This window comes from Lygodium microphyllum, chromosome 3 (assembly GCF_053477565.2).
Source record: "Lygodium microphyllum isolate KBCC chromosome 3, Lygodium_microphyllum_v1.1.10, whole genome shotgun sequence".
NCBI classification, from domain to species: domain Eukaryota; kingdom Viridiplantae; phylum Streptophyta; class Polypodiopsida; order Schizaeales; family Lygodiaceae; genus Lygodium; species Lygodium microphyllum.
Window position 1 is genome coordinate 81,635,316 of NC_141137.1, and position 23,739 is coordinate 81,659,054.

The 23,739-nt window shown below is 41.5% G+C and overlaps 1 protein-coding gene across 1 annotated transcript in view; it reads right to left on the bottom strand.

The window, feature by feature from the left end:
• Positions 1-1,164: 1,164 nt before the first annotated feature.
• LOC148038558 (putative clathrin assembly protein At4g25940) overlaps positions 1,165-23,739 on the bottom strand; it is a 59,426-nt gene continuing 36,851 nt past the window's right edge. The window contains exons 6-15 of the mRNA XM_087673508.1: positions 6,796-6,888; positions 6,634-6,684; positions 6,475-6,540; positions 6,331-6,396; positions 6,069-6,149; positions 5,873-5,953; positions 5,597-5,788; positions 5,413-5,488; positions 5,201-5,319; positions 1,165-1,975 (exon numbers count right to left, since the gene is read on the bottom strand). Coding sequence (XP_087529634.1) covers positions 1,613-1,975; positions 5,201-5,319; positions 5,413-5,488; positions 5,597-5,788; positions 5,873-5,953; positions 6,069-6,149; positions 6,331-6,396; positions 6,475-6,540; positions 6,634-6,684; positions 6,796-6,888 — 1,188 coding nt within the window. The 3' untranslated portion in view covers positions 1,165-1,612. The remainder of the gene's footprint in view (positions 1,976-5,200; positions 5,320-5,412; positions 5,489-5,596; positions 5,789-5,872; positions 5,954-6,068; positions 6,150-6,330; positions 6,397-6,474; positions 6,541-6,633; positions 6,685-6,795; positions 6,889-23,739) is intronic.

A 23,739-nucleotide genomic window follows, 5' to 3' on the forward strand; every position in this document is an offset into this window, starting at 1 on the left:
CCATTATTGGGCATGTTCACTAATTGATCCCTTTACCCTAGCTATGCTATGGGCAAAATTCATCATGCCTCTCCTCTTTGTTATTGCATAACCAAGAGCTATGCAAGTCTCAAAACTACATTTGTACTCATTGCACGTGCACAAAGCAATTAAGGAAAATACAAGGGGTGGATTACCAAGAGCTATGCAAGTCTCAAAACTACATTTGTACTCATTGCGTGTGCACAAAGCAACTAAGGAAACTACAGGAGGTGGGCTACCAATGGCCTTTAAGGAGGCACACATGAGAGCTATAAACATGACGATGTTGTTGCAAGTCATAAGCATGATTGCTCTCACCATACAAAGTATTGTAGCTAACGGTATTAATGGTTCCACAAAACACTACTTCTAGCACGTAATCCAAATTTAGCACACTTGCAAGGAAATTCCCTAATTTTAACCGAAACACATTTTTCATCTAAATGGCTTGAGGTTTGGATTCATCCTCTGCTTGCTTCATATATTTTATGTGACTCAATCTCTCTTTTCATTATAACGTCTAATAGATGATAAGTAGATAAATGCACACATACAAAGATGCCCTGTTTTATACAACGATAATGCATACAAATAAGAGCATGCATACGTGTACACAAACATGCAAACATGCAAAAAGTTTTCATTAATGCATCATATTACTGCTGGAAAATACCAAAAGGAGTGTAAGACTGCAACCAAGCATTATCCAAGAACTGTAAAAACGAATGTAGCAAAGTTTCAATGAAGGTGATTGTTTATATGTTGTTAGGTCAACAGTCCAAAAATCCTCAGATAATTGTGCTAATGGTTGATCTTACAATGTTCTGACCATCTACTCCACGTCCAATGACAGGCTGCTAGGGACCCTTTATTGTAGTTTTCCTGGGAGGAACTTTCCCTTTATTTAGCCCCCTTCCCTTCTTTCTTACTTTCGGAGCAGGCATGGTTTAGTTTCTGTGCTGCAGTTCTGCAAGTTACGTACAGAAGAGAACCGACTTCTAAGTATGTTTCACAACTTACAACCTTCAAAAAGGGATGAGAAGGTGTTAACAATGACTCAAAGAAGAAAACAAAAGTTGAAGGTTGATACAGAAGACATCACCCAGTAGAGTAGCAGTATTTGAAGATAAACAAGCATGCAAATTATTGCTACAAAAGGAATATTGATATCAGTCTCTTCAATTCTCTCTGCTTTGTACATAGTAATGACAAGATCCCATGTTGGGATGTATAGATCATGATACAGGTCTGTTCAAACTTCGGTCAAAATTTGTCAAACTTGTACATCACAGCTTACAATATTTTCATTCAAAAGGGTATAACAAATACAACTCATCAGAAAACACAAGGCAAGAAACCCTCCAAGCCCGTAGCATTGTATGAAAACCAGTGACACTGTATACTTGATGTGTGGATCAATTAACCGCAAGGTACTCGCAGAAACAACGTGCCGGTAGAAGAATGGGGGAGCTGACGGTTATGTGTACTTTGATCAGCGGCACGTGCATTCACAGGCAGTGATTAACAGATGCATGGAGGAACTCAATAGCCTCTATTGAACTAAAAACATTTGCAGAAAAATAGATTTCAGTCACAAGAGGCCTGGATTGCCAAATGGGTTGTGTTGATACTGCTCTTGTGGTGTAGCTCCAACCCCATAAAGTGCATAAGGATTCATAAAAGGGTTTAATCCTGACTGCATTTGCTGCTGTTGGAGGAAACTCTGCTGCTGTTGTAGCATCAGCATTTGCTGTTTTTGTGCCATTGCAGCCAGCTGCACATTTGATGGTGGTGCTATTCCGTTTGATGCAATGAAAGGATCTTGAACTCCAACTGCCAGGCCAGGGCTTGTATCAAATGGGTTATTACTGCTTCCATAACTAGCATATGCAGCACGTCGCATCGCTTCATCTTCATACAGACTATCCAGAGTGAGCTGATCGAAGCCCCCACCCTATACGAACAAAAAAAAAATGAAATCAGACCCAATCGAGTTGCTTTACACACATACACATACATCAAAAACACACGCACGCACACGCAGATAAAATACTCAGGCTCAATGCTACACTTTTAACATCAGTTTCATACCATTCACCCATTCTGGAACGCATAGAGTAATCAAGGAACAAAGAGTGGTATTCAAAGCATATGAAGTATGAGTAATGCAAATAGGACTTCAAGTAACACAATTGCAATAATTTCAGCATTGTGCAGGTGTAGAATCTGAGTGTAAACTCACGAGAGACTATCCCCTCATTTTAAACAAACTAACTGCAACAGCATTCCCTCAACTTGCACATAGTAATAACAATCAGAATTTATATGTTCAATCCTAGAGCAGTGATGTACCTTCAAGATTCAGGGCAGTAAAAAAGTAGCAACAGATAAATAATACAGTAAAAAGGCTCCCCCAAGCGCCCCCCCTGGAGGAAATTTCACCCACTTGGTCAACTTACCTCACCAGTCAATGTACCTTCCACAGTTTGGTGGAGTCACCTATCCTCTCTGTATACCTTCCAAGCAAATAACACCCCAAAACTCATGCTATCAAATTAGTCAGAGTCTCATACTAGGTATAATGAGCCTCACATGCTCAGCACATTATGTCATGGTCCTTGCTCATGTGACCCCCCTTGTGTCCCCTTTCCCACCTCCATGATGTTATTAGAGCCCTGGCAAGAGTGCAACATATGAACTTTTCAGGAGATAAGTGCAGGGTGCCTATAGAATGTATATGCATTGCACAGAACACTCAGATACACTTGATTACCAGAGAGATTTGAGCTACAAAGCACTACTTCGATTATAGAGTAGGACAACAACCACACTTATAATGAAACTGACGTGTTCCTTAAATAGACTTGACTGCAACAAGATTCAACATTGTAGAGAAACTTATATACCTTCTTATAAACTCAGATGATTTTAATTTCTACACCTCTAATGTGCTCATACTACATAATGCATGAAGGGGCTCACTTGTAACTTGGCAATAGCCTGACTTAAAGATTGACTGTAGCCAATACAGCCCTGACAAATTTCCATGTGGCATTCAAGATGGCTTGTCAAAATGACAAGCAAAAAGCAAACAAACCACAAACTAGCAAAACACAAGTGTTTTGCAAGTAAGAAGTGCAGTCAAAAGATGCTGACCAAAATTATCGAATGCCTATATAGGTAGAGCAGTATACAGGTTGATAAAAGCAGCCAAAAGACCCAATAATTGAACAATTAACTGGCTAAGAACACAGCTACCGCTCCAAATGTCCATGACTGACTCAGTCATGAGAATAGCCATAATTCTGACAATGATGTGCACAGAATGGGTGGTTTAAAGAAGCCAAAAGACTCGGATCATTCAATGAAAGGGCAGAGCTGACTCGGTCATAAGGCCCATAAGCAGGAGAAGTCCATGCTCTTGACAATACCATGCACATGACCATCCTTCACATGTCAAATTGAAAAACAAGAAGTCCATAGATTTGACTTAATATTGTGCCCACATCTTAGCCGTTCAATAGTTTCCCTGATTTCAGATCATCAAAAATGAGGAACCTACCTCTGCTTGTTTCGTTTTAACGCTTCAACCACAATAAAAGGGCTTGGTAGTCAGGGAATTATGAAGCTTGTTTATTTATCTCAATACACCTTAAATATGAACACTTCTAGTCTCTGTGTTTAAGTTGCCCCTTTTCTAAAAACTCATGTGAGACGCAGATAAGCTATGAGTGTGTAATCATGTGACACAGATCATACATCTCAAAAGTACGGCTTCACCTTAACCATGTTGATATAGTGAATCACATCAGAATCAAACCAATGAAATGTTTGTAAGCCACTGAAGCGTGCCTCTCTTCCATTTTCAACAACCTTACCCATGTTAGTATAGGGAGTCACATCGCAATCGAATCAATGAAACATCTGTCAGCCACTGAAGTGTGCCTCTCTTCCATTTTCAACAACCTCCATTTTCAATCTTGCATTACCTAAGCATGTTCTTTTTCTAGCTTTCCAAAAATATATTTGTTTTCCCTTCCCCTATGCCTGCTTTCACTTCCACTAGAAAGCACAAAGGTCAGCTTTGGGAATCTCAACAGTCAACACAAAGAAACATTTCCAACTTGCCATTAAATTAGAGGACTAGAACTGGGCTTGATACTTTTATTCATTAACTTGCCTATGTATGAGACTTGTTTAAAAGTGTAAGTCTACAACTGTGACAATCATTTGCTTCATCTGCTTCCATAGCATTAGTCACTAATCACTGACCATTACATCATTAGGTCTGAATGCACTCTAACTCTAGGGCAGTTAAGCCTCTTGCGGAGTGAACGCTCAATTGTGCACTTTCATACATCAGGATAGTGTGGGTTGATGGTATGGGACATCAGCCCTTGCAATAGTGATTTGGCCTGATGTTGCTGATGATTGACCCCAAGCTCGGGGTTTGGCTCTATGCCCGGAAGGTGTGCCTTATGTCCATCCCTTTTATGTTTCTTACAATATTTGTATGGCTTGTGCCATGTCACATGTGCATGTTGGAGGCCTATGTGGCGTTTATTACTATGGAGTGCACAACTTAAATATTGGCTCGACAGTCGGTTCTCTGGAACTTTGCCTTTTTATGAGGCTTGTTTGGAAACAGAAATCAACAAATTTGTTCATCTTTCAATTTCATTTGAGCGGCAAAAGCACCTAACACTTCCAATTCACCAAGAAAGTTGACCTGCCTGAAATCCCTCCAGACAGTTAACGATTTATTTTGCCCTTTCTTTAGACATCATCTTTCTTTGCATTTCAGTCTGCTTTGTTAGTCAACTACCACTATAAATCCTCCAAGGCAAGTCGTCTTATACATTTTTGTCCAGTTTCTTCTTTTTTATTGAACAATATTTATTTGCATTTCACAGCTTGGTTACTATCACCAATATATTAAACCAGATTTGTTGTCGGCCACCTTTTCCACAAAGGCAGAGGCATTATTGACATCAAGTGCATAAACAGATGCTCACAGAAACCAAAACCTGCTTACATGCTATCATTGCGCTTTGTTGTTTTTCCTACAATAACCTCTTAGACTGTAAATCCACCAGAAACCAATGAAAGAGTCCACGTCCTTCAGCATCACTATTACACATGAAACCAGGATGTATGCAAATCTTAAAATACAACTCACCAATTTGCTGTTGCTTGAAGCAGTACTGCTACTGCTTGGGTTGGTAACCAATGCAAGCTCCCATCCAGTGGCCCCAGGATCACTTGAGCTGTAATTAACATTCCCATTTGAAGTCGTTCCTGTTAAAAGAACCAAGAACACAACCTGAGTCACATGTTATATAGAAAAAAATATACTGATCTTTGCAGCATGCTCTATCACAGTATTATAACCTGATGGTACTATGGCAAGGGCCAAGGCATTGCTCTCTTCTAGGGCAGAAGCATCAGCATGAAATTCGCCTAGACCCTGAGACCATGAACATATAATCTTATCCCTTTAAGGATCATATAAGGACTTATTATGATCATTAACAAACTGAACAGGACAATAAGCCATATTTCAAAGTAAACTTGCCAGAAGATCAATACTGCCAGGAGTTGTGGCTCCCTCTTTTAATGGAGGTGAGGGAGCTGCAGGTGCAGGTGTATGGGCGGTCATGTCTCCAACTGCTGGTGAAATCTCCAATTCTGGTTCTGGTTCTGGTTCCTCCCCTTTCTCATAATAGGTAATGCGCAATCTACCCATTGGGATTTCGTCATTGTAGTCCTGATTTGAAAACAGAGCCCACAAAAGCTTAACATCGGCATGCAAACACTTTTCAGCATATGACCTCACACCATTAGCACTCACCACGAAATCCCTTGGAATGGGCATGAGACGTGGTGCATCCTTCACGTAATCTTCCATAGTTGCAAGAAAAGATTGTGGTGGCTGTATATCAGCAGTAACATGGTTCAACTTTACTTGAGATGTGTCTGCAGTTTACATTCCAACTAGAGAAGACACCAAACATAGTTGACAAGTATTGCAAGCACTATAAAAAGACCTGAGCAAGCGAGGGGAACTGAAAATTCCGTGCCAGCTCCAGACTCTTGCAGACTTCATAAAATTCAGACAGCTTGTCGGCCTGCCACACAAGAAGAGCCAATCCTGAAAACCGAAAATTTTGATATTGCTAATACAACATCCAAAAAGACTGCTAACGCAACCTTGAAAAAGGGAATAAATCAAAGGATTTACTTCCAAACCTCATTGTTTTGACCACACTAGGGTATGTAACTTTAACTTTTCAAGGTTTCACATCATACCTGTTGTGATGCTCTCTTGTATATATCAAGTGCTTTCATTGCATCATGCCGTTGCATATCAAAAAACTGGCACGAGAACATCGTCAATGATAAGGGAATGATGCATTCATATACACTAACAGTTTATAAGAAGCAAAACCTTACCTTGTCTAGTAAATTAATTATCCCATCATTTATTGCACAGTACAGCTTAAAACTCTCCTTCAATACCTGTTCAAATAGATTTAAATTTCACTTCAGATTGGACTGACATAAAGTTTGTGATGACATATAATGAAAGAAGCAAAGTAAGACTCCCCATACCAAAGCAAGAGCATACTGAATAACATAATTTCTCCTGGCTGCCCCCTCAGGCTGTATATCACACAGAGCCTGTCAGAAACTTCCAAGTTCCATTCTGTGCTTAATTATTACTGCAGACATACTGCGGCTACTGGGAGGCTGGACTTCAATGTTCCGACATACCTGGCATCCTACCAGGCGGTAAAGTAACTGTTGCAGAGCTGGTAGCTGCTCCAGAAGATCTTCGGTCTCAAGATCCCTTGTTCTACTGTGACCCTGAACGAGCACATAAACTTAATTACATGGAGCTGTTTTAGAAGGAAAAAAAAGAGCAAAATAACGTTATAAACTCCAAACCTTCTAAAAACAGATAAACTTAAGACAGGGATTTTTCAGAACATAATGGGCTAAGACTCCAACCACTGCAGAAAGACATACACAATTGATTTGAAAATAAGATGCTCCAAATATGATTGCCCTCAAAAAGGATATGACATGATTGTCAGTCTACACAGAAAGAAGTAAGAGAATAAGCATTCAGCTTTCATTATCCAAAGGCCATAGACGGTCAACTCATACTTTCAACATAAAAAGTATTATTTGCAAGGAGCTGGCCACAGCTGGGAAAGCTGCTCTACACCTACCATGAAAAACAGAACGATCTGCCTGCCATGCTTGCTCATTACAATGGTGTCTGTTGGATCCAAGCTAGAGCTGGAAGACTCAACATGTGTGTGTGCACACACATGTGCATGCGTCTGAGAGGAAGAGAGATAAAATGAAATGATTTATTAGCATTTGTAGAAGGCCAAATTGACCTATGAGATCATGAGTTACAGTCATTTGTAGAGTGATACTATTAGCATTTCATGTATTTCATGCCGGTCATGTCGTAGATGTGAGCTCCATCAAATTTTGACACAGATATTGGAGCTCTAGCAGACTTTGCATTTTGTTTTCATTGTGTCACTTTTGTTTTGAGTGTGTTCACACGGTGTACAGTGGTCTGATTTCAATGCATTTCAAATTTTAGCAGGCTGCGTTCACTGGAGCTATTGAGCAGCTCAACCTCCCACTCCTCTTCCAAATGATTGGGACCAAGAAAACCATGAGGAAGTTGTGCTTACATGGGATTCTAATGATGCCCATGTGTATTCTGCTCTTCTCCAATGTCTCTCTAAAGAGGTTCTACTTGCAGTCACCTCTTGCAAGACAGCTTCAATAGTATGGGAGAAGCTTCAAATGTTGTACAAGGCTCCCTCAACTATGCGTGATGTGACCCTCTATAGCTAGCTGCAGCAGATGAAGTTTGAGCCTAAGGATACTATCCAGTCATTCTTACTTCATGTTACACACGTACAGGATCAACTTCGGCACATGCACTCTGCGTTTCCAAAGACTCGTCTAGTTGGGATTGTACTCTATAAGCTCTCTCCAGAGTTTGATAGAGTAGCCAATGTTTTGCCAGCCCAGACATCACCAACACCAATGAGCTTTATGCATATGTCCTCAATGTTGCTTAAGCATGACGCATCTTTGAGATTACAGGGGAGGCTTCCATCCTAGCATGGTGGCCAAGATGAGGCATTTGTAGCTTCAAAGAGAGGTGACAAAAAGAAGTTGAAGGCATAATGCTATCACTATGGTAAGAAGGGACATTTGCGCAATGATTATAAGGAGTTAGCAACTTCGAGGAAGAAAAAGAAGAGAAGAAGAAGCAGTTTACTAACTCCTCTAACAAGTCATCCTCCTCTTCCAACTCCAAATCGGATCCTTCGGCCAAGGCGTAAAGCAGTCATCTTTTTCATACCAAGGAAAGAGCTTGGTTGCTCCTTCTTGATGCTCCCTAGTGCATGTGATGCAATCATTCCTCACAACTCTCCAATGCCAAAGAGGGAGTGTGAGAGGGTAGTGAGGTGGGGCATGCGATCCTCATCTATACATGTATATAGGTGCAAAGGATCCAAAGAGAGACTTCTCATCCGTATCAACTAAGTTCGGCACGTTTTGAAATCCTAGAGCTAGAATTGAGTTCCAGGTTCATGATGGGCTGTTTTTTGACAGAGAGCAAAATTGACTCCTAGTCCAAGCTCACGTGTGGATATACTATGGCAATTTGGTCAAACGCAAGGAATTCATAGTCACGTATGCTCAAAGGCATTGTTAACACGATGGTCATGTATACTATTGCAAGTGTTGGGAATAAAGGCTCACCATCCCTTTTACAATGTTCGGGTATGCATGCACCCTTACACTTGCACCTTATATATATTATCAAAAACCTAAAGTGGTACTTGTCATTGTACCCACACATTGAGTGTCATGCCTTCACTCTCTACTCTGCACTCACTCACTCTCTCTCACACTGTGCACATCTCAGCTGTGCTCTGTCTCGATCCTCGTGCACTCTTGTCATCAAACTGGTATCAAAGCGGACAAGCGGCCGCTTAACAATTGGTCAATTGCTACAAGCGCCACAAGCCAGCAAGTGGGCAACAGGAGGTGCAAGTCCAGCAATCGACACATAGGACCAGCGAGCAACATGCAGCAAATCAAGTCGCATGCAACACGGCAGGTCAACACAACACCAATGGGTGACACGCAGTAAGTCACGTCGGAAGCGTCAGGACAGGTCAACACAAGCAGCATGCCAAACGAACCAGTTAACAAGGGCTGCGACGACCAAGCAACAAGGCACACACAAGGCGCAACGGGCAACGAGTGACACGCAATAGGTCAATGCCATCACAGCACTGATTCGACAAACAGTCTTCATCATTTTTTTTAATTATTTCCTGCAATTTTTTCTTCTCCCACTGACGGCCATTCGCATGTCCAAGCACGATGTGCAATTTTGACCCGGAATATTGGAGCTTTCCTCTAAATTGGGGACTTTGATGCAAAACAAGAGAATCTAACTCAAAATTTGCAAAATCAGTGCACATTTGACTGGGGAATTTTGAGGCTTTTCACACTTTAGTGAAATTTTTTCAATTTCACTAAATTTTGTGCACACCGGACCCAAGAAAATTGGGGCTTTTGCAGAATTTCATCAATTTGTGCAAGAATTGCCTAGTGTATGCACTTCGGTACATGTACTGATGCAATCTGGGCAGATTTCCTTTTGAGAGTTTGGGGCTTTTGATTGAAACTATCAAATTTGTGCCCGAGAATGTTTTTGGAGCAAAAATTGTAGTTGAATTTTGGGGATTTCACATGTAATTAGTGCATTGGTCTATAAATGTGGCTGTAATTGCTTGTGGAGTGCAGTAGCAAACACTCTAATTCTTGAAAACAATTTTGCAGATCTGAAATTTCTGTAATTTTTTTATTTTCACAGCTGATTGTACTTGTAATACACCATGGTCATTTAAGTGACATTTGGGCTTGCATTTGTTGACTTTTGAGTCAATTTAGTGCTACAAATCATAGCTGGAAACAGTAACAGCAACAACCTTTTGCATATCAAGAAGCTTGAGGGTGCACACAATTTTGCAATATGGCAAAAACAATGCTACAATGACTTGGTGCAAAAGAAACAGGTGAAGCCCATCAAAGCGAAGGGAATAAGACCAGCAGGTATAGAACAAGAAGAGTGGGATAATTTGGATGAGCTTGCACGCTCTACCGTTGAGCTGTCAGTGTCAGACAACTTGCTCTTTAATATTGAGAAGCTGAATTCAGCATATGCAATGTGGCAAAGACTTGAAGAATAACTCAAATGCTCAGTTGTTATATTCTAATGTTAAGAGTTCTTTGGTGATAGAAAAACTCAACAAGCAAAATAATTCAGCAAACAAGTCTTCTAATGCATTGCACACTAGGGACAGATTTCAGCAAAAGGGCAATTCTGAAAATAGAGCACGCAACAAGTCTCATGGCAAAAATGTAAAGTGTCATCATTGTGGCAAGAAAGGGCACTATCAACGGGACTGTTTTCAATTGAAGAAAGAGAGGGAAAACAAAAACACTGAAGACAACAAGGCTGAGAAAAAGAACAGCCACCTTGCAAAGAAGACCAATGTGAAGATTGAGGTAAATGTAGTCACTCATGAGAATGACAGTGACGGTGATGTACTTCTTGCTTCTTCTTTGAGTGCACATACATTGATTGCAGATTCTAAGGATGACATGCACACTTGGATACTTGATTCAAATGTGTCTTTTCATGTTACACCACATCATGAGAGGTTTTCTGACTACACTGGTTGTGCACGTGGTGTTGTCCACTTAGGGAATAACTATGCATGTAAAATTGCAAGTATTGGCAATGTGAAATTGGAATTTCAAAATGGCTCTGTGATTTGTTTTGCATGATGTTAGGCATGTACCTCAGCTCAAGAAGAGCTTAATAAGCACAGGGCAGCTAGATGATGAAGGCTATTACACCACCTTTGGAGACAGCAAATGGAAAATTTGTAAGGGCTCTCGCATTGTTGCTAGGGCTCCAAAAGTGATACTTTGTATCCTTTGCATGTATCTAGCGTGTGTGACTATGTAGCCGCCATAACCAAGCAACCAAGTGTTCCTTTGTGGCATAACCGGTTGAGACACGAGTCAAGCTGGAATGAAAGTGATTTCTCGTTTGTGTTATTTGCCATCTTTGAGGTATGTTGATGAACAATGTGATCATTGTGTTTATGGTAAGCATGCTCAAACGTCATTTCTTCTATTCTCTCTCCTCTTGTGTTGTGCAATCTATTACAATACTCTTTTGTGCTTTCATCGTTGCACCCACTTCTCACATATTGAAGTGATTGGACATGAGGAGCAACATTGCCCATCATATATGCAGGTATAAAGAGATGAGGGGGCTGAAAGGACATTGTGTGAACCTATATGCATGAAGTTAAGGGCAATAAATAAAAATAGGAAAAAAACATGATTTTTCAGTTGTTAGTGATCAGCACATGCAGTCGTGGACAGGGCAGTGTAACAATGCAATTTTGCACCACATTTTTTGGGCTGTTGATAAGCCTCTTCTTTTTTGCATTAGACAGGGCATACATGGCATACTTGACAGGCTGAATATTGAAGATTCGGGAGAGCTGTTTTGTGCATGAACAGGGCAGGTCTGAGGATGCTTCGCAGCCAAACATTGAAGCTGAATACATGGTATTATGGAGCTGAACTACAGCAGGCACTGCTGTCCTGAATCCTACTACTGCAATACATGTCCTGTTGTCTTGAATCAAGGGAGTTTGTGGGATAAATTGACATATATGCAGTTCACTGCTGTAGCTAAACCAAAGATTGATTTTTTGGCCTGATCAAGAGGCTTATTTATGATGGAGTGCAGGGGATTTCATGAATTTATGGGCTGAATAGATCCAAGGATGTTCCTATACATGTACAGGACAGATTTTGCTCCATAAAAGCATTGTTTGCTATCCATATTCATGTATGGTTGCTTATCTACATTCAAGGCTAATTATAGTCAAGTTAATGCTGTTCAAAAGTTTCAAAACTGATGTTTATGCAGACATATATGCTGAATATGTATCGGTTGCAAGCTTTGATGGAATATAGAGATGCTAAAGTATGCTTTGAACCCATCTATTTCCTTGTATACAATCTCTCAACTTTTCTCTTCTCTTTTCTTCTTTCTACCCCAAAAATCATTTCTCCCTAACCTGAACTCTCTATCTCAGACTTGGTGTCTTTTGGCCATACACAATAAGTCTCTCGACAACGCTCACCTTGAGGGCCAAGCTGGTGTCGTCTACTATGCAAAAGCATTATAGCTCTCATGTCCTTTGTGTCATTTACTTTCTATGCTGAACTGTTTCTTCAGACCTGAAGGGCTGCCTAACAGTAGCCTGTCTGCAGCCACTTACATGGAAAGACCATCATCAGATATTCTTGCGTTTTCTTCTCCAGCATATCCTTCATCTCTGACAGCTCTTGAGGAATGTGTTTCTCTCCCTCTACGGCTGGCTGTCCTTTCCCTCATGGCATTACCTTTTACACCCTACTGCCCAAAGGACTCTGTTTCGCTCCCTCTAAAGTGCAAGTTTCCTTCAGGTGCTACCGCCTGATCAAACAGGACAATGCAGTTATCTTCAAAGCTTTGGCTCCACTGTATCAGCTTGATTCACTTAGCATGATTCAGCGATTCATCATTCTTCTTCTTCTTCTTTGCTTTCAGTTGGCAGCCACTTCTCCACTATTGCCCAAACCCCATTTGGTGGATATCTCAGTTCATGGTATATTGTCCAGCCCTAAATCAGCCAGACGACCTCTCCAAACCTGTTTGGAGACTTCATGTGCTGATCACACCCGGCTGCCACCCTTCCCGGTTTTTCCAGCAGCTGTCACCTCTTCTGTAGGCTGCATTTGCAGCTTCTGCAGGCCACCCAACAGCTAGCATCATCATGTCAGCACTCGCCTTCATCATACAGCCTACAATTTGCTGCATGCACACCTCCGAGGCTGTTGTACATTGCCTTTACCGAGCCAGACTGGCCACTTTGCTGCCGCTCAATCTTCTGCTGCTACCAAGATCGGCTAGCATCATCATTGGACCAGGTAAACTTGCATTTTCAATAGTCTAGGCCGAAATTGTACTGCCATGTCTTCATTGACACCATCAGAGATTATCTACTACATTTCGGGATCTGTGGAGGTACAACACACTCTTAGAGTTGTCATCAATGTCTCTGACTCCTCTTCCAACTCACCCAAACACCAGTCCACCCAAGACACTAAGGTTTGAGGCTCACTATATTTATATCAACATAGTCTGTTTATTCATTCATTTTCTATTCATTGTAAGTCTCTTCACCTTGAGTTCTATTGTGTTCATGGTGTTCTTATGGTACATTTTTAAGTTTTCATTCTTTACTCAAACACTTCTTTATAATATCTCTACAAAAGACAATGCTTTGACACCTCCTATACATCATCTGCATACTGAGATACATCCTTTCCAACAGATCTCCAACCATCCAACAAAACCGACTTCTTTTGTTTGGCTAAGTTTAAGATTTAAGCCCTTACACTAGAGCAACTGGAAACTCATAAAATACAAACTAACAACAATGAAGCCATGAAATTTGCCATTAGTGAACCAAAGGGCAAATAGAATTTGACTTGCAAGCACTTAATCTTAAGAACTAAAATTCAGTAAGAAAAGAGCAAATAAATAGTGAAGCCTTGTGCCTGCTGCGATATTTCTTTATCATTCCTAAATTGTTGATACAACTATGTGCAAAGTCTTGCTCGTTGGATCTCCAATCTCAAGACAACTAATTTATCTGCTCAATGGACCTGCAGTGCCCAAGAGCCTATCTCCAACTACTCTCACTAACTAAGACCAAGAACACCATATTTGGGAGTAATTGGCATGAATCCACAAAGCACAAGAAAACCAAATCTGCCCGAACCCAAGATCTTACCAAATTCTCCTGTTGACCAACCAAATCCATTAAGTGCCTTAACAAATGATTTCACTATAGTAATCCTTATTTATGGTCTACAATTACATCCCCAAAAAGGCTTCCTATATTATTCAGACAATGACCTCATCCTCTTGCTGATCCTCACTGCACTTTTTGCTAGGCTAGTTAGTAGTAACTGCACCAAGCAGAATGTGACCAGTTTCAGCTGGTTTATGCCTATGCTTGCTTTCTAGGAGGACGTGCAACAGATGGTGAAATCATTTCCTAGTCTCTAGCTCATTGATCTTCCACAGCCTATCTATGTTAGCAATCATGTTTTTCATGCTTTGTCATCTCTTGCCTATGTGCCTCAGTCTGAATCAGAAGAGGATTTTAGGAGTTTTGACCTATCTATCACATGTTTTGACGAAGGAAGTAGCTCATTCTAGAGCACTCAAGTTATTTCCTTGTAGTGCATTTTCTTCTCTAGTCAAGAATTTGTGTGTATTTCCAAGGCAATTTTTGCATACGTCAATTTGTCTCACCTATCGGACACTGTCCACTATTTCCGGGATTTTTCTAAGTATTTCTTTACCAACATTAAATGCTGATCGGCCATATTTTGGCCCCAGATTTGGGGATATTTGGCTATTTATAGCCTCCCCTATAGAGAAATACCCTAACACAGAAACACAAATAACACCATACGACAAAGCACACACTGATAGAAAAACAAGTTAGGGTCAAGGTAGCTCAAGACAATGAAGACAAAGAATGAATGAAATGATATGACTATTGAATATACAATGCTCATGCAACAAACACACTGTAGTGAATGAATATTGTACCTCGAACTCCTGTATCTCAAGGATCAAGGCGGGCGGGGGTAATGAGCTAGAGAGTATGTCGTACTCTGAATGGATCCCAAATCACAGCAAGGCAACCTCCGGATATCGAACACTAGCAAACGCAGCCAAGGAAGGCTGGATTTGATGCAAATGGTAGTGCAAGAGAGAGAAAGACTAGAAATGCAAGTGAGGAGAGAGAAATACTAAAAACATTGGCTGTTGCAGGAGAGAGAAAACAGCAAACGTAGGCTGCAAGAGAGAGAAAGACTAAAAACGCAAGAAAAACCAGCAACAGCAGCAATCAACATGCTGAAATCAGCTCCAAAAAGTGTGTGGTAGGTTGAAAACAAGCGCCAAACTATTGTAGACAGCAATGACCAGCTTGGACCGCAATGTCCTCCGCGTCTAGAGTGTGGGCAGCAAGCTGAAATACCTGAAGTCTACAAAAACAAGATTAGGGCTAAATGGAGGGCAGCATACCTATTTATAGAAAGTTTGGGCCCTCCCAAGTGGGTTTGTGCTTATGGGATACAAACACTCTCAGGAACAAGTTTCTTTTTAAATAAACAAGGTTTCTTCCTTCAGCATGTTTTGGGGCTGATTAAGTGAAGCTAATGCATTTTTAGCTCAACATCCCCCACTCAATTGGCACGTCATTCATTCATCTTCCTCCTTCCTTGGCAGCACACTTCCAACTCTATCATCTTCCTCCATCTCCAATGCTACCGTCATCATCAACCTAATCCGGTGCCCTGACTAACAATGTGGGTTGGGTGCAAGGACTAATCAATCCTCCTTCTGTATTCAGCATTCTTTCTTTGTTCAGTGCAGATTTCTTCCTTCTTTTCTTGCAATCTCTCTCAGTTCCTTTATCTCAATGTTCATCTTTCTTCTTCCATTGTCCACTCTCACAGTCTACACCTACATTTATAGCCTATTAACTCCCCTGATAGCTGACAATATCACCCTCAACTTGCTCGTCCAATTTGCAACCCTTCTGCTGCTATGTTTAGTAGACAATTTGAAGAGATTTCAGCACCTCCTTTGTCACTGACAACACCAAAGGACTGTGTTTTGCTCCTGTAATAACACGATCCCCCTCCCCCCCGTGTTTGAAGAAGGAGGGGCGGGGGGGGGGGGGGGGGGGGGGGGGGGGGGGGGGGGGGGGGGGGGGGGGGGGGGGGGGGGGGGGGGTGGGGGAGGGGGGGTTGGTTGTTGGCGGGGGAACAGATCACAGCTGTCTATTGCACGTCGCCATCATCAATCTCATCGCCACCTACTCCACTACCGAGGCCTCCATGCCACCACCCGTTCAACCTGACACTCGACATTTGCAAGATGAGAGGAGGAGAAGAAATCAAACGACTATCAAAAGGCTTAATAATAAAAGAGAAAAAAAATCGCAGCTGCCAGCTACTGCACGTCGTCATCGTTGCCTTCATCGAGCTCATCGCCACCTACTCCACCATCACACAATCCTACCAAGGCCTCCATGCCACCACCTATTCAACCTGACACTCGGCATTCGCGGGATGAGAGGAGGAGGAGAAATCAAATGACTATCAAAAGGCTTGATACCTTAAACATTAAGCCTATATAGGCTAGAGATAGCCGATAGAAAGGCTAATACCATTCTGCGTGCCCGTTGCTAGGGGGCGAGAGAGAGAGAGAGAGAGAGAGAGAGAGAGAGAGAGAGAGAGAAGGAGAAGGAAGGAAAAGAAAGATGAAAGGAGGAGAGGAGAAGAGGAGAAGAGGAGAAGAGAAGAGAGGAAGAAATTGAGGAGAGTGAAGAGAAGAGAAGGGAGAGAGAGAGAAAAAAAAAGTGGAGAAGAGGAGAAAGGAAGAAGAGTAGCAGAAGTAGAGAAGAAGAGGAGGATGGAAGTAGAAGAGGTGAGGAGGAGGAGAGGAGAAAGGGAGTTGAAGAAGTGAAGGATAAAGAGAGAGGGGAAGTGAGAATAAAAAAGGCATCCCGAAGCACAAGAGGAGTACCACCGTGACATCTTCGATACAAATCCTTCCTACCTAGCAAGAATGCAACCCACAAGGAACCGCGAAAATCCGTTTGGAGCTCAAGACCATCAAAGTCGGAGCTAGTGCCGCAGACATCTTCTTGCGATGGCCCCAAAGAGGAGATATTGCGGAGCAAGGAGCGAGGGAGCTACCAACACGGTTGCGAACGTAGTCGACACGCCACTTCACGTGGCACAAGATCAAGTTCCTTCGTAAATTTAGCTCGTTCAATGAGTCAAATTTGCATAAACTAAAAGCTAGGATAATTTATATAATATCGCATTGGATAATTATCTTAAGATCCTTATAAACAAATATTTGCATCATGAATAAAACTATTTTTGTATTTATAAATCGTGTTAATAAAAATCATGGAAATATAAAGTCGCATTGAGATTATTATTTTTTTGCATAAAAACATTGAAAATGATAAAAGCCACATTGAGAAAGCAATTTTTTCTACGTTTATAAATTATGTAAAACTAGGATAATTGAAGCTACATTAGTTTTTACAAATCATATGAATATAAAGAATGGCAAAAATTGTATCAAAGATAATTCTTTTTATGCTTACAAACTTCTTAAATATTCCCTTAGTATTTATAAACAAGGAAAAATAACTTTAACTTGTAACAAGCAAATGAAGAAGGATAAAATAGATAATCAAGATCATCAATTAGGGATACTTCTTGAGAAAGAAGAATCCCACTATAAAATTTTTTAAAATCCGATAAATTTTCTCCCAAATTTAGGATAATCTCTATGATTCTTGATGGGATTAATGACCAATCCTTGACAAGAAATATGAACAAATGATCATACTTAAAGACCTGCAATAATCAAGAAAAACGATCAAGAAGAGGGAAGTTAATCGAGGGTTAAGAGAAAGGAAAGCTAGAAAAATCCAAGCCGAAAGGAAATTGGAAAAAACCTAAGAGTTAAAGGACAGTCAAGTTAGAAAGAATTGCCTCTAAGTTAAGACCTTGCTAAATTGCCTCTTGTTAAGAAATTGTTTGAAAGAAATTGCTTATGTTTGTAGCAATGCATACAAGCTTAACTCAATGCATTTAGGAAATTGATTGGATAATAGAAAATTCTTAATACTCTAGGTTTGCAACGGGATAAAAAAAAAGCGCACTAGACCTCCCCCAAGGCTAGTTGTGGGTTCCTTCCCTAGGGGAAAACAAATCACCGCCTCGAAGAGTTTTTGGACCAACCTTGATGGCAAGAGGTTACTCCATAAAAAGTCCTTGGGCAAGAGAAGTAAGGGTGCCAAGGGGGACTCTGGCCGATAAACTCTTAGACTCCTAGGAACTGCCCAAATTCCTATGTGACTCAGGATGGATTTCCTGAGGCCCCGGTATTGTGCTAAGAATTGCTCTTAGCCACTTAAACAGCCCCAAAACATGCTTATTTTAGGCTTATTTTAGCCAAAACCCTAAAACGGGGAGCGGATCGAGAGAGTTAAGTGGGAGAGGATCTAGAACCCTAATTTTCTATAAACTGGCAACCAGCCCTCCACTCTTCCTCCAATCTCGTTTTTGCAAGTTTCAAGTGTTATCAACTTGCTACCCACACCTCGTTCGCGAAGAACATCTCAACCCTTGCGATCCATCACTGTTCCCTACAATCTGACGCATGTTTCCAACCCTCCACACACTAATTGCTGTTGTTTCTGCCTGCCTGGCGACTGACTGCTGATCATATGCGCTGCTGTTGTACAGCCTGCCATGTCAACAAACTGCTGTGTTTGCAGGCCCCAGCTGCTGCCCTGACAGTTTTCTCTCCTGCTACAGTCGCTGCAGTTTTTCTCTCTCTTGCAGGCTGTCCTGCTTGCGTTTTTAGTCTTTCTCTCTACTGCAGGCTGTCCTGCCTACGTTTTTAGTCTTTCTCTCTCCTCACTGTTGTCTGCATCAGATCCAGCTTCTCAATGCTGCGTTTGCTAGTGTTCGACATCCGGAGGCTACCTTGCTGTGATTTGGGATCCGTTCGGAGTACGACACACTCTCCAACTCATTACCCCTGCCTAATCCTTGAGATACAGGAGTTTGAGGTACAGTATTCATTCACTGCATAGTGTGTTTGCTGCATGAGCATCGTATTATTAGTAGTCATATCATTTCATTTATTCATTGTATTCATTGTCTCTGAGTTACCCTAACCCTAACCCTAACTATATTATTTTATCAATTTGTGCTTTGTCGTACGGTTTCTGTTTATGCTTCTGTGTTAGGGTATTTTGTTTACATGGTAACAGAGCCAAGTCCCATAAACAAAAACCATACGACAAAGCACAAACTGATAAAAGAACACAGTTACGGTTAGGGTTAGGGTTAGGGTAGCTCAGAGACAATGAACACAGTGAATAAATGAAATGATATGACTACTAATAATACGATGCTCATGCAACAACACACTATGTAGTGAATGAATACTGTACCTTGAACTCTCGTATCTCAAGGATTAGGACAGGGATAATGAATTGGAGAGTGTGTCGCACTCCGAATGGATCCCGAATCGCAGCAAGGCAGCCTCCGGATATCAAACACCAGCAAACGTAGCAATGAGAAGCTGAATCTGATGCAGACAGCAGTGAGGAGAGAGAAATACTAAAAACGCACGCAATAGGTGAGAGAGACTAAAAACGCAGGCAGGACAGCCTGCAAGAGAGAGAAAAACTGCAGCAACTGCAACAGGAGAGAAAAAATTGTCAAGGCGGCAGCTAGGGCCTGCAAACGCAGCAGTTTGTTGATGTGGCAGGCTGTATGACAGCAATGTAGATGATCAGCAGTCAATCGCTAGGCAAAAACAACAGCAATCGGCGTGTGGAGGGCTGGAAACAATCGCCAGACTATAGGGAACAGTGATGGACAGCAAGGGCTGAGATGTCCTCCACGAACGGGATGTGGGCAGCAAGCTGATAACACCTGAAACCTGCAAAAGCGAGATTGGGAAAAGAGTGGAGGGCTAGCTACCAATTTATAGAAAATTAGGATTCTAGATCCTCTCCCACTTAACTCTCTCGATCTGCTCCCCGTTTCAGGGTTTTGGCTAAACTAAGCATGAAATAAGCATGTTTTGGGGCTGTTTAAGTGGCTAAGAGCAATTCTTAGCACAACACCTGGTACTCCTTAGAGACGGAAATCTTGGGTAAATAATGGCCATTGTGCCATTCTTCCATATGGGCGGAAGGTGAAGATTTGTATAAGGAATTTTATTAATAAAAGAATCTGTCTTTCAAAGAGTTGTTTTCTTTGTTTGTGTGTTGTGACTTTAAATTACATAAATGAACACTGTGATTCAAAAGGCTAATTAAGGAAGCTGATTTTATGTGTACAACTTAAATGTGTTAGATAAGTAGATAATTAAACCCTCGAATCAACTAGGACCCTTGACTCCGTATTGTTATAGGGGAACAAAGTGAAACTTTACCTTATGGGTAGAGAGGTAGACGTTTTCATAGTCCCCCTATTTTCTCACTCTCCTTGAACCAAGTGCAATATGAGTCAGCTTTGGCTCGAGTAATCTAGCACAAGTAGTTGTTTGAAAACTGATGCTAGTTAACTCCAAATAGGAGACTTTAATTTACATAGAAAAATGAAAAAATTCAGGTCGATTCTCGTAGGAACGGCTAGGACCTTCCGTTGCGAAGTGGACCTGAGAGAGTCTATGCAACAACCCTCGTCTTATTCAAAAGAGCATAGAGCAGCATTGCCTGGGACGAATCATCTCAAAGAACTACTAAATCGTGCCACCAAGGATACCTTAAGTAGACACGTCACAGCTCCGTTTAGTCCTATCTCTCGTCATTAGGTGTCTTCTCCAACATCCCTCTACCCACAAGAGAAGCCATATCATTCCGTACAGTTTTCCTTCTCCATTCCTATTTTTTGTTTCCGTTTCCAATCCCAAAAACGCTTTCTAGGGCCCTTTGAGAGAGTCGAGGAGCTGCTTGAGAGACTTTGATAGGCGGGACTCGAGACTATTCATGCCTATATATTCAGCATCTCCCATTCATTCTTCACCACTTCACACTTCTCTCACTCACTTTGTGAGACCATCTCTCTCTCTCTCTCTCTCTCTCTCTCTCTCTCCAGGTACCCTGTCTTCTTGGCATCAAGTTTGCATTTAAAACCCATCCTACTGGCATCAGCTTCTCCACCCTAGCAATAACTCATCTCAGGCTAGCATCAGCATCGCTAGCTTGGCGACAACTTCCTTCATCTTGGCGTCACCCAGCACACACATGGCATCATCCACAAAGTCCCTTGATTTGCATTTGCAACCTGTGGACACTCCCAACCATCTTCTTGCATTAGCATTTGGGCTGCTCTTCCTATGTTTATAGCTCACCTCTTCCAAGCGGCATCATCTATCTACGTTTTTGTAGCTTGGACCTCTCTTCTCTACCTGTTGTTTATATCCAACAGCTGATGTCAACTCATCAATCATGCGTTTGCAGGATCAAAGGCTCCTCACCCTTCGACAACAGTCTCCCTGCTCCAAGAGACACCTCATCATTCCTACATTTGCACACTCAAAGGCTTCAACAGCAGCAAACTCCTCGCTCTAGGGCATCTTTCATGCTACATCACCCTTGTATTAGATTCACTTCATTATTTTATTCATTCATATGAGTGTCTCTTCTCTTCTCAATGTTTGCCATAGACGCTTTGCGGTTCTCCTGCAAACTATCACGAGGACATATATTTTTGAAACCTCACTTGACATGTGGATTAATTTAATCACATGGTTAAGTAAATGTAGCACATGTGAGGTGTAACTCGGGTTAAATTTACGATGCCCGAGACTCGAGGAAATCACGGGATGTTAAAGGCAAAAGTCGCTATAAGTTATGCCATACAAGTACTTAATGGTATCTCGTATTAGTTGTTGGCTTAGGTCATTCAGTTGGCCATAAGTGTCAGTTGGTAACACTAGAGAAGTGGCATTTAATGGTACTTAACGCCAATCCGATAATCAAAGATGGCACAAAGACACTCAAGAATGGAAGTTGCCTAGCTAATTTAATTATTAGCCAATCAGATTATTTTTTAGGGTATCGAAATAATTATTAGATTAATTTTTAGTATTTAAAGATTGAAAATTAATATTTAATTATGGATAATGCTAGAAAAACCATTTGGGAATCTTGCCACTTGTCCAAAATGCCCATGCAAGACTAAAAAACGTCTTTAGAGGCTAGAGAGAGACATATTGAGTGTATTCAGCTTGGGAGAGAGAGGGAGGAGATGTTGCTGGTCCGATTTGCAGCCATTGCAGGATCTTTTGAGGCAGCCACGGGCACAAGAAGACCAATCAACAACAAGTGACAACATCTACAAGCTCTTGAGATAAGGCAGCAACAATAAATGATTGATTTTCTTCAATTCTTTATATCTACAAGCTATTGAAATAGAGCAGCAACAACAAATGATAGATTTTCTTCAATTCTTCGCGAAGAAAGTCTGAATTTTCTCTCTCCTCAGTATTCTCTCTCATCTCCCAACCTTTCTACAACCTTGCTTCAAAGATTACAGCATTGAGATCACCAGAGGCTGAGAATTTTCAGATTCTCTGCTGTAAACCCTAATTTGCAGCGGAAAGTAAGGTTTAGCAACAACCTCGGGAAGCGTGCCAAAAATTGGAAGCTCCAAGACTTGGATTCAACAGGGCTAAAGCTGTTTTTAGTCAAATTCAAGTGGAGGGACTAGCAAATCAATGAATTTGGGACATTTTTCATTTCCATCAAAGCCGGTGAAGGCCAATTGACTACCCAAATCACGGGGCAAATCAGATTGAAGACTTACTGGTCATTTTGGACAGCAAGGGGAGTTGGAATACCGAAAGAGATTGGGAGAATCCCAATGTGCATCAACTTCTTCTTCAATTAAGTTAAAGAAATACCGAAAGGGGTACTAGTTTTAGGGTAGTTTTAGGGCCAACAAGGTATCAATTGTCCAAGATTATATGGTAAAGTGTGCATTTCAGTTTTGTGAATTTGTTAATTGCTGTAAATAGTGCTTAATCAAGTTATTTACCACCCTATCCAAGGAGGAAGGCTGGTTACACACAAATCCTACTGCCTCTCTAGTTGCTCAATTATTTCTTGACATGGTAACAGAGCAAACAGCACTCAATGAGTTGTAAATATCCTTTGCATCAAAGAAGGCAAAGTCAGGTTGGAGATTCGGCATCAACATCTAATTATTCCTCTACTTCCGCTACATCGCTGTGGGAGGTATCCTTTTTCTCCCCCCCACGCTCCCTTTTAATAGGTTGCCACTCCCGTATCATGGCATCTCTACCAACAAATGGCCTATTTATTGGGTACTCCTATTGCGATAAGAATGGTCACACCCCTGAAGATTGTCAACATCGACCTTTGCTTCTTACCCCACCGAAGTATGTGCATCCTCCACCAAGCACTCCTTGTGCTACCTCTCCTTTCTGAGCCACAGAGATCATTCTACATCGGCTCTCAACTTACTATGCTCAAGGCCATAAGATGCATCCGATCCCACACTAAGTCCTCACGAGCAAACGGAGGCTCTAAGACTTCACGAGGCAATCAATCCTCCTGGAGGCCACCACACTGTATGGAGGTTTCTCCCACCCATTTTTGGATCGAGTGGTTACCATGGCCCACATCTCCTCCACAATCCACTCCTTTGAGAACCCACGACTGCTACCCGCCCTTGGCTCACCTTGAGCCTCATATCCACCCTCTTCTACTCAGGTTCAAGAAGACATCTCTAGGCAATCTCCGACTTTTGTTCCTTTCGAGCCCCAACTACCTTCTTCGGTATACTCGACGGCACTTCATCATCAGAAGTTTTGGAGTCTGTGTTCCTTGGGTTGGAGTCCCTCTCTCTCTCAAAGGGGGTTAT